Raw genomic sequence first — 12,286 nt, 5'->3', positions numbered from 1 at the left:
ATGCTGCATAAGCTTGCTTTCTTGCACCACATGCCACTACTAGTAGATCGGTATTGACTACTAATCACGGAACTGATTAATGCGGTGTTTCACACATTTACACACTTTGCAATCTCAAGTGTATGCATCATATTTTAACGATCACAAACCCATTTTAAGTAAATTACCTATTGAACATGTATTGCAACCTGAAATTTATGAAACTGTTGAAAAAAATAAATAAATTCTTTAAAAAGTTAAACATGTTCGTATTCTCTTTCATTTCTGAAGCCCTTTAACCTTGTCCAAGCCAAGGATGTTTTCACATAAAATAAAACATCTTACATGTTTTATTTTATGTGAAATAAAATACACACACTGGTGTTTTTTTTTTTTTTGTTTTTTTTTGCATAATCAAAATTTCAAATACTAGATGTCTACTATATTTATTATATTTATTTAAAAGTTTATTAAAACAGCAGCTATTCTGAAACTAGTTTGATTACCATACAGCAATTAAAAACATGGGAAGCAAAACCTCTTCCTGTATACAGTTTCATTAGGAACTCACCTGCCATAATAATAATAATAATAATATATATATATAAAAAAATCAAACTATACAGTATCGGTGTAAATACACCAACAGTTAACCCATAAACTTGAACTGCATATGTAGCGTAGAGGGCATCGTTTTAATTGTATCTCATAATGTGGGTGCCTTCACAACAAAATAGTTACTATTGCATTAATTTAAATAAATAATGCATCTCTAGTAGACAAGACTACTGTTATTTATTTTCAGCAGTACCACCACCTGGACGATCGTTTCGAAGCTATTCAGCTTCATCACGAATAGCTTGAAACGATCGTCTGGGTGGTGGTACCGCTGAAAATAAATAACAGTAGTCTTTTCTACTAGAGAAGACGTTATTTATTTGAAGTAATGCAATAGTAGCAATCTCGTTGTGACGGCAACCACATTATGAGATACAATTAAAACAATGCCCTCTACGCTACATAAATAGTTCAAGTTTATGGGTTAACTATGGCGTATTTATACCGATACTATATAATTAATTATCAAAATCCATAAGCATTATGGCCTGTGCATGTCATTTTCAAAATACATTGCCACCATACCATTTTGGCATCTCTCATTTTGTGGATATAACTTCGCAACTGTAATGGCTTGTTGTATTACCTGGGTACGTGCCCGCCCACTGATGATGACGTATATATAAACGATCGATACCGTTGAAAATAAATAACAGTAGTCTTCTCTACTAGAGAAGCATTATTTATTTGAAGTAATGCAATAGTAACTATCTCGTTGTGAAGGCAACCACATTATGAGATACAATTAAAACGATGCCCTCTACGCTACATAAATAGTTCAAGTTTATGGGTTAACTAGATACTATATAGTTAATTATCAAAACCCATAAGGATTATGCCCTGTGCATTTTATTTTCAAAATAAAAAAAAAAGAAAAGAAAACAAGTTTCTGTATCTATACATTCAACTGAATCATACTCCTCTAGCATATAAAAGCAATGCTAAAAACATTGATTTTACATTACAGGTAGCATTTATAATCTCTGACTAGGGTGTAACACCACATTTTGAAGTTTGATGCCAGAAAACCTTCATACTCTAAACAATTTTCTCATAGAAACAAATGATATAATGAACAGTACAGCATTACTTATATTTTAAATATATTTTGTAGACTGAATTCTAACCTTTCCTAGATAATTCATACAAGATATTTTCATTACAGGTACCGAATATTTCATACAAGATATTTTCATTACAGGTACCGAATACTTCATACAAAATATTTTCATATTTTCAAGAATATTCATACAATATATTTTATTTACATACTAAATATTTTCTTGAAGGTACAAGTTTTTGCAGAAGAATTTCTTAAAAAACAATAATATTGACTAATATCTGCTAAGTGCCTAGTGATGAGTTAAGATGAGTTTAACAGATTCCTAATACACACTTCAAAACTAAATGAAATTAAATGTTTTTTTCACAGATCATTCAACTTACCTCTTCAAATGACACTCTTGCAAGTGGATAGTTATGAAGTAGTAAGGATACTTTGCCCATCTTATACCAGAGATTCACATCACTGGAATCTACATATACAGCCTGCAGGGAGGAAAATCAAAGAGGTTACTCTACCTTCCACTATACATCTTATTAATAATATGAGGTGGTGATCAAAAAGATTGAAATTAATTTTACCAAATGAAATGTGCAATGATTATATGAAACTATACACTTAAATATATAAGAATTCAAAAAGATTTGAAACATTATATATATAGTAAATGCCAGTTATAATGATCACGGTTGCAAATTGAATTTCAATTCTAATAAAGGCGATTCTAATAAGTGAAAATTTATGAATATTATACACAGGCTGTAAAAATACAAGATATAAAGCACAAATTTCCACTTTATTACCAAAAGTTTATTACCAATTAAACAATGCGTGAAAATTGGAAGAATATTATCTACATGTTAGCAAACAAAAATATAAATTTATACAGTACTTACATATGTAGCTTAATTAATATACATATTAATTAAACATAACACTGTAATATGATTATAATTTTTTTTTAAAATTCAGATAGAGATTTTATAGGTTACTACTTAATTGATGTAAAACCGTTGTTTCATTCAAACCTTACTGCCATTGTTATAGTATAGAGTGAGTGGTAGGGAATTCAAATTTTTAACTGGGTAAATAGGCAGCCAAAGTAAAACTGGTTAGCATAGTATATATCACTGCACTTAGAAATCTATTCCATAGTGTAGTATTAATAATTGATTAATTAATCTTATTAATTTTCATTATATTCAAACAATTCACCCATGCCCCAGACTAGAGCAGCAAAGCAACAAACACAAAGTAGCAGGAGTGCTGTGGTTCGGGGGATAACCAAGAGGGACAGTTCTCCAGTGCATCACAGCCTCAAAAAATGTGGGCCTGTGAAATTTTGCAGATCATTCTGGAACAGGACATGATCTAGCCAAGGAAGATGTCTTTGCTTGTGCTAGGTACAGTGGGTGTCAAGAAATTAGGTGCCAACTCAGTGTTCTGATGGGCGAATATCAGAATTTGAATTGGCAAGTAGATGTACCCGAAGGTATTAAAGTGGGGGACCCATCAAGCTCTCAGCTGCCCAACTCAATGCCAGAGCTCCCTCTTGTGCATCAGGCTAAACAGCAGCAATCTCAAAGGCAGAATGAGCTGGTCCCTCAGGAGATAGTTGTCTGTGACTCCATTATCAGGAAGACAGGTAATATATTGTGTAAACAGGATAGGTGGAATAGGACTAGGGTATATCTGCAGGGGCAAAATTTGATGATGTTGTAGAGCAGATATAATCTTTCAAGGGCACAAAAGGGAGATATTGTTGTACTAATCATACAACAATATCACTCTTTGGCAAGTTACACATCGCCTAACACACGTTGGCACTAATGATATTAAGAGTAGTAGATCTGCAGATTACTTAACAAGTACAGGTCAATGCTGAAAAAAAGTTGTAAGATAGGGTTAAATTTGAAAGTGTCTGCAATTCTGCCCAGATATGATAGGCAGCAGTGTTAGGCGGGAGTATATGATGACAGTCTTGCCAATCAATTCGACCCTGGAGGGATTGAGCAAGGCTCATGGGGTAGAATTTTTCTTGGCATGGTCTGTGCTTGTTAACAGCAGACACTGCTTCTACAGGGATGGGATACACTTAAATAGAAGGGTCGCAAGAATATTTGCTGATTCTATCAAAGCAGTGTTAGGTGGGTTGGAAAACTGCAAGCTTGGGGAGGGGAGATTCACAGACTAAAAGATTAACAGTAGCAGCAGTCAGAGGTGCAAGTGATTCTTACACTGCTTCTATTAGATTGGACAGTGGGGTGCTAAGGTTTTCAGGGTAGGAGTCATGTAAGTCATCATGGACAAAATAAAAACATGGGCTGTGTTAGGGTAACTAAGAATAGGTGCATGTAAGCATGGTAAACATTTAAGATGCTTACATACACTTATTTAAATGCTTACCATTAAAAAATGGAAAGCATTTAAGAAAGCAATCATGGAAGCTACTAGGCTTTTCATACCGATTAAGAAATATTGTTCAAGGTTTAGGCCTAAATGGATGTCAGATGAACTAATGAGACTCAAGGCAGAGAACACAAATGCATGGGACACATATAAATTCTCAGGGAAACCTATGGCAGATATCAGGTAATCTGTAATCAAGTCACAAAGGAAGTTAGGCAAGTGAAGGCAGATTACAAGATATATTTGGGAAAAGATGCTAAGAAAAACAGCAAGGACTTCTTTAGTTATATAAACTCTAGAAGGAAGGGATGAATCAGAGTGGTCCAGTCAATATCAATTATTCAACTATTGATGCTCCTGATCAGATAGTTGATAATCTGAATGAGTATTTTGCATCTACATTCACACATGAGGAGTGATTTGTTTTTTTTTATTGGATGATTGTTTTCAACAGCAGCATGTTCGGGAGGCAACTAGAGGGAGTAATACTCTTGATCTGATTATCAGTAGTGATTCTTCATGCATTAAGAATCTGCAGATAAAGGAACCACTTGGTGACAGTGATCACAGTGTGGGATTTACTCAAAGAGGTAACTACCATCAGGGGTAAAGGGAAGGGTTTTTGCTTTTGTAAAGGTGACTACAGACGTCTCAGAGATTTTTTAAATTTTATACAGTGTGACCAACTGATGATTTTACAAACAGCAAATTCTAAATGGGAAGTATTGAAAGAATTAATCTTGGAAGATACTAGGCTTTTCATACAAACTAAGAAATATTGTTCAAGGTTTAGGCTTAAATGGAGATCAGATGACCTAATGAGACTCGTGTTAGAGAAAAAAAAATTTGTTTGATTCTCACAAAATTGTTTAAAATATTTTCAATGAAATATTCACTCCAGTATATTTCTATATGCCGGACTGAATAACATTATGAAGAACATAATGTTATTCAGTCCAGCATTATGTTCAAAAATAAAACAGTTAACAGAAAGGAAACAATTATTCAGCCTGAGAAAATGCAAACTTGGTACTCTGCAAATGAAGTTTTCATTTCTTTTGTGGAATTGTTGTTTTGATTCTATAACAATTCATTTTTTAAGGCAGTTAAAAAAAAAAATTTAGCATTACCTGAGGCATATGATTCAAGAAAGCATCAGCCTAAAAAACAAAAAAAACAAAAAAAAAAAAAAAAACCCTTTCCATTTCATCTATCCAGAAACTAAATGTTTGTCTAGTTCAACTTTAAATTTATTTAAGCTATCAACTTCCACAACAACAGATGGAAGTCTGTTCCAGTAATCAACTACCTGCGGACTAAAGGCAAACTTCCGCACATCTATTCTGCAACTGTCTTTCCTCAATTCGAATCTGCCTCCTCAGGTTCTTAATCTCAGCAAGTGGAAGTATCTCATCAGCATTCAGCATACTCAAACCATTCAAGGCCTTGTACACCTCAATCAGATCATCTGGCAGGTGTCTAGTCACCAGATGGTGCAATTGAACGAATTTAAGCCTCTCCTGGTAAGAGAACACATTTGTTCCTCTCATCAATCTTGTTGCCCTTCTCTGTACATGTTCTAGCAACTCTACACCCTTCCTAAAATGAGATCTCCAGACCTGTACGCAGTACTCAAGGTGTGGCTTGACCACTGCCTTATACAAATGTATAATCACCGCCTTGTCTCTGCTAGCAAAATTACTATATATCATTAACACAACTCCATGACCTGCTGTGGCAGCACATTTGTACTGCTCAGAGACTTTGATATCCTGCACAATTACGCCCAGGTTTTTTTCATTCTCCACCTCCCTGAGTGAAGAACCACACAGTTGGTATGTTTCTTTTGGGTTACTGTTACCCATATGTAATACTTTGCATTTGTCAATATTAAACTTCAGTTGCCACTTCTCAGCACATCTCCCTAACTTTTCTAGATCCTGTTGCAGTAGCATAATATCTATACTATCATTATCAAAAATGCCAACCTTTGTATCATCTGCAAACTTGCACATTAAGCGTGATATACCTTCATTGATATGACTAATAAATACACAAAACAACAATGGGCCCAGCACCGAAACCTCGGGGACTCCACTAATAACATTAGTCCATGTAGAGAAGTGTCCATTTATTACCACTCTCTGCCGTCTCCCGCTCAACCATTACTTTATCCATTGCAGCAACTAACCCTACCGCTCCAATTTGTACAGCAGTCTTCCATGTGCAACAGTATCTAAAGCTTTCCAGAAATCCAAGTATGTGATAACAAAATTATTTTTTGCATCCAGTTCCTTTGTGACTGCATCGTAGTATCCAATCAGATTAGTCAGACAAGACTTCTCCGTAACAAACCCATGATGTGTCTGAACTATTACTGCCGTCTTGTCTAGGTGATCCTGCATCACTTCTTTAACCAGTGACTCCATTAGTTTCCCCGGAACAGAAGTTAAACTAACAGGTGTATAATTATTTGCATCACCCTTTGAACCACCTTTGTGAATTGGGGAAACATTTGCACATCTCCAGCCCATGGGGACCTCCCCTGAATCTAAGGATGCTCTCATAATTATGGCTAAGGGTTTGCTTACTTCCCTCGCTGCCTCCTTCAATATAACTGGATAGATTCCATCTGCCCCAGGTGCCTTTTTTATGTTTATCTTCAACAATTTCTCCTCCACTTTGCTCTCCGTTATTACAAAATCATTTTTCTCCCCTTTCTTACAGAATTCCTGATTGATCTATCTATATATCTGTTCATGCGGATCGGACATGTGCTTTTGGCTCCCGCCCCTTTTGCCCCCTTTCGACGTTTGTCTGCGAGAACCCTCAGTCAAGACTTATACTGTCCGATTCCTCTTCGGAAGAGCTTTCGAGTAATAATAATTTTGTGTGTGTAGATTTAGCGGAGTTTGAGTTAGGTTAGAATTTAATTTTTTAACTTTAGCCATGGATAGCTGGACATTCCAGTAATGGCTTATTCCACCCACCCCCACCCATCCCATCAATTGCCTCCAGCTATGGCCAGCGAAGGTCAAACAACCACAGCAATGGAACCTACAGCTACTGCCAGCAGTGACCAAGACACTGGAAGCCACACCCTGTGACAACAGGTGAATACCTCAAGGTCCAAAAGGTCAGTAACTGTTAATACTTATGCTAATGCCATATCTAATGGATTATGCTTGACGCCAGCAAAAACCCCCTCTCTCGCGACCAACAATAGTACATACGCTGTCAAACAACGCTCTTACAAATGAAGCAACCGCTATTACTTTTTTTCTTTCTTTTTTATGAAATTTCCAAACAAGAAAGGTATCAAAACCTATAGTACTTAGTACCATGCATGGATTGAGGGAGAAGTATGAGGGGAGGGGGATGCCGGAAACTTTGCTCTAGAGACTAAACATGAGTTTCACCACTTTAAGCCTCCAATAAGCAAAGTGGTGGTATTGCATCGGATGATGAGAGTCATCTACCACCTCCCAACTTCCCGGGAAAATGGAATAGTAATTTTCGTTACCAAGGAAAACACTCCCTTAGAGCAGTACCTTACAGCGATCGCGGAGAAAGTACCACCGAAAAATATTACCCACGCATCCCGTGTGGCGGAATCTGTGCAGGTGTATTTCAACCACCCCTCATGGGCGCAAACTGTCCTGAAAAATGGAATAGGCATCGGCCTTCATCACCTAGAAGTGGAGCCAATTGCCTTAGCACCAACGAAAGTTACAATTTCAAACATCCCACCTGAAATCCCTCATCAATTTCTGAGAGGAATTTTATCCAAATACTGATCAGTTACTGGGAAAATACGCACACTCTCTACAGCAACCACGAAACCAGAATATTCGCATATAAATAACTTCCGCAGGCAAGCACTTATGCACTTCGCCAACAATGACGCAGCAAACATCCCAAAACTCATTAACGTCGATCTAAACGGAATAATTTACACCTTCTATACCTCCATTTCCTCACAATGTTTCTTCTGCCACGAAGAGGATCACATCAGGAAAAACTGCCCGCATATCTCTAACTCTTCTGAAAGTAATACCGAAATTCAGGCGGCACCAACCTGGGTCAGGCCAGATGCACAAAGCGAGCTGACTGTTGGAGATAATGGGGATGCTGAAGAAACTGTCAAACAGTCTGAGATGCTTCCCACAACAAACTCTTCAGAAAAAGAAAATTCAAAGACCACAGAAGACCAGGATGCAATCTCTTCAGGAGACCTACCAACCGAAACAAGAGTTTTATCTCGGAATCAACCCCCAAGGCAGACCACGTCCAAAGCCACAAAACAGAAGAAGACAACGCACATGGCGGCAGGAAAAGAGCAAACCGCTAACAAAAACAGTCTTTTTATAAGTACATACAATAAATACAGAACACCACAGAAGACAAACGGTCAGATCTCAAATAAGTCCATCATACCACCAAGTATGGAAATAAATAAACAGCTACAAACCATTCACGATCCAAATGAAGAAGAACCCGAATTTCTGGGCACTGAAGAAGAGACCAACTGTGATTCTCACGATTCAAGTACTTCAGAGAACGAGGAAAACGATTTTCCCCACACTAAAGGTCCTTTAACTGTGGAAAACTACGCTCCTTTCTACGGGAAGTACGCGGTTCCCCAGAGGAACCGCGTACGGGTCTGCGTTCCAAACTAAAAGGAAAGAAGGACAGGGCAGATGTGAATAGATCCAAGCGCCTGTACTACTTGAATAATGGGCTCTAACAGCAATATCATCAATCAGGATGTTAACCGCCCCAAAACTTGCAAAACCCTTACCTTTATTCCTGCAGATAATGCTCTCTTAGTATGCTATCACTTAATGCAAGAGAGTACGCCTCTACATTGCGCAATAAGCTGATCCTTCACCAGGTCCAATGACATCATGCCAACCTACTCTTCCTACAAGAAACAAATATTAAAACAGACACAAGGCCATCCTTGAAATGGACAGATTGGTCATATGTATTTCATCATTCTCCAACACAACAACATCATGGAGCAGGAGTGAGTGTCGGCCTTCATCAAAAGTCCGCCTGCAAGCTTAATGTGATAGCAGAGATCGCTGGCTACGCAATTTACACCCGCCTGGATACACCCCAGAAGGAAACCCTGCACTTTTTAACATCTACGTGCCACAGCAGGACAGACTTGCTATTCAAATAACCAACTTCATACAAAGCCACCTCTCTACTATAGATCGAGAACACATCATTCTTGCTGGCGACTTCAACTGCACTCTTGACCCAGAAATGGACAGAGCATGATGCACTGAGCACCGCACAACATTAATCAACAACCTGCAGGGCTTGATAAACAACAATGAACTGATCGATGTATTTAGACACCAGCACCCAGAAGAAAAGTCCTACACCTGGAGATCAGCAAATACAGCATCTGAAAGACTACCTTACCAAGCCCGACTGGACAGATACTACATCCCAAAACACACCATCGCCCTGGTCAGAAGCATCACACATTTGCCATCTTATATCTCAGATCACTCCTTTATCAAATTACAGCTCTCCTTCTCACCCAATCACTACAAAAGTGGAGGTGCTTATTAGATGTTCAACAATAGCCTTCTTCAAGACAAGGAATACATCTCTAAGTTGCAAGACCTGATATCCAACCTTGCCCAATCCAAAGACAGATTGGAGCCCATGAACACATGGTGGCCTAGATTTAAAAGTAAACTGAAATCATTCTCGCAAACCTACAGCCATCAGAAAAGTCAAAAGAAGCGTAATAACCTCTATCAACTTGAGCAACGGCTGAAAAATCTCCCATCTGATAGTCAGACCTATCAGTCAACACTACAAACCATACAAACCCACTTAGAACACTCTGCAAAAGGCGCCCTGCTCAGATCGAGATACACTCACATAAATCTATCTGATGCCCCGACCAAATACTTTTTCTCATTAGAAAGCAGACATCAGAAATCAACCACCATCACTGCCGTTCAACTGCAAAACGGAAACATCACTGAAGACCCAGAGTAAATCTTCTCTGAAGTAACAAGAGTTTATAGAGAAATTTACAGTTCTCAAGAAACCTCTACAAACGCAATGGAGGAAATCCTTTCAGGACTTAAAAAAATCTCCCATACCTACGGCCCAGTGCAGTATGGAGAAACAAATCACCCTACAATGGTGATTTGTAGCACCCTTTGCAAAGCCCTTTCCAAAAATAAATCACCAGGTCTGGACGGACTGACTTCTGAATTCTTCCAAATGTTTTGGGATCAACTCTGACTGCTACTCTTTGGAATGCTTTAAGAAGCTCAGTCCCATGGACTACCAGCTTTGGTCACCACCTCTGTCGCTCGACTGATTCCCAAGAAAGGGGATCGCACCAATTTACAAAACTGGTGCCCGATTTCCTTAATGAATACGGACTGTAAAATCATTTCCAAAGCCATCGCCAATAGATTAAAAGCCACTCTCCCTGATATCATCGATCACCAAAAAACATACTCTGTACCTGGAAGATCGATTCACAACAATCTGCATCTGATCCGAGACCTCCTCTCCACTGCAAACAGCCAAAGAGAATTCCTAGCACTAATTAGCCTTGACCAGAAAAAGGCATTCGACAGCGTTGAACACAGCTACCTATTTCGAACCTTGAAAGCCTTTGGATATGGACCTTACATCATCGGAACAATCCATCTGCTATACAAGGAAGCCAAATTCTGCCTGAAACTCAACAACCAGTTCACCTGCCACTTTCCGAATTACAGAGGGATAAAACAAGGCTGCCCACTCTCTGGACAACTCTACGCAATTGCCATAGAACCATTCCTTAATAAAATTGCCACCAGTATACAATCCCGAAGAACGCTGCTACCAGAACCCCACCTAAATATAACCTACTCAGCATACGAAGATGTCGTCATAATTGCAATACGCCACGAGAGCGAATTTGAAGTCATTCAAAAGGCTCATGATCAAAATTCAACCACTGTAAGACCAGCAGCCCGTGGGCTGGCAACTGGAAAACTAGAACCGACTCGCCCATCCAAGGCACATGGTCCAGCGAGGGACAGAAATACCTAGATGTGTACCTCGGCAATACCCTCCTTTTCTCCCAGAAGAACTGGCCTGAATTGCTGAGTCGTTTCAACAAAGTACTCGGGAAATGGAGAAGCGTGTGCACCACATCTTCGCTGAGAGGGAGAGTGCTTGTGGTCAATCATATGGCGGCAAGCGTTCTCTGGCACACCAAAATTCTCACTCCACCTGCTGACTTCCTCGACCAAATCCAGGCATCTGTCCGAAGCTTCCTTTGGAACAAAACCAACTGGATGTCCTGCTCCAAACTTAGCCAACCACTTACTCACGGGGGTCAAGGGTTGGTCTCTCTTGACGACAAAATCACAGCATTCCGGATCACCTTTCTTCTTAAGATGCTGCAAACAAAATACCCACATTCCAACACTACGGATAAACTACTAGCAACAGCCACTAGAGGACTATCCGTTTGAACAATATTGAGAATCGATATGGCACGGCACCAGCACCACTCAAACTACCGCCGTTTTATAAAGACGCACTATACCGCTGGAAAAAGCTAAACCTTCACCATAATCTTGAGAGAACATCCCTTCCCGGAATACTTTCAGAACCGCTCTTCTACAATAAAAGAATAATAGACCCGGCAAATGATGATATTCTCTTCTTCCCTACCTGGAACTGGGCAGGAATAAGAACCATAGGCGACCTCCTGACACCAAGCCTAGAATGGAAAGGATCAGAAGATTTGCCCATTAAAACCATAAATGCAAAGCAGCAACACATACATCTAAAATCAGCGATCACACAAACTCTTCCAGACATCACTACAACTAAAGGGATTGGAAATGTCACTGGATCCTCGCCTACACCAACCTTCGTCATCACATCACCAGAAGACACGGTACCTCTGTCTCCTGCACCCTCCAAAAAAGTCTATCAGCTAATCATGTCTCGCCATACAACCACGATTTTCCCGTCATCCACCTGCCAAGCTGTCCCTACACTCCTCTCCACTCGCCACAAGCCACCATCAAACTTTCAGTGGAACCTTCCGTACAGGACGAAATGTTCCAAATCGGACGCAGACATCCAGTGGACACTGTGGCACAACATCCTTCCCACCCCAGTCAAGCTACAAATCTTCGGGTTACGCTCCTCAAACTACTGCCTCTTCTG

General features: G+C 39.2%; 1 protein-coding gene across 1 annotated transcript in view; it reads right to left on the bottom strand.

The window, feature by feature from the left end:
• LOC150075707 (calcineurin-binding protein cabin-1-like) overlaps window positions 1–12,286 on the bottom strand; it is a 1,104,404-nt gene that overhangs the window by 1,013,204 nt on the left and 78,914 nt on the right. Inside the window, exon 5 of the mRNA XM_090388624.1 lies at window positions 2,044–2,145. Within this exon, the coding sequence (XP_090244750.1) occupies window positions 2,044–2,145 (102 nt within the window). The remainder of the gene's footprint in view (window positions 1–2,043; window positions 2,146–12,286) is intronic.

The sequence above is a fragment of the Mastigoproctus giganteus genome, chromosome 14 (genome assembly GCF_048544385.1).
Source record: "Mastigoproctus giganteus isolate SK-2022 chromosome 14, ASM4854438v1, whole genome shotgun sequence".
Lineage (NCBI taxonomy): Eukaryota > Metazoa > Arthropoda > Arachnida > Uropygi > Thelyphonidae > Mastigoproctus > Mastigoproctus giganteus.
This window is presented reverse-complemented; position numbering and strand designations above follow the sequence as displayed.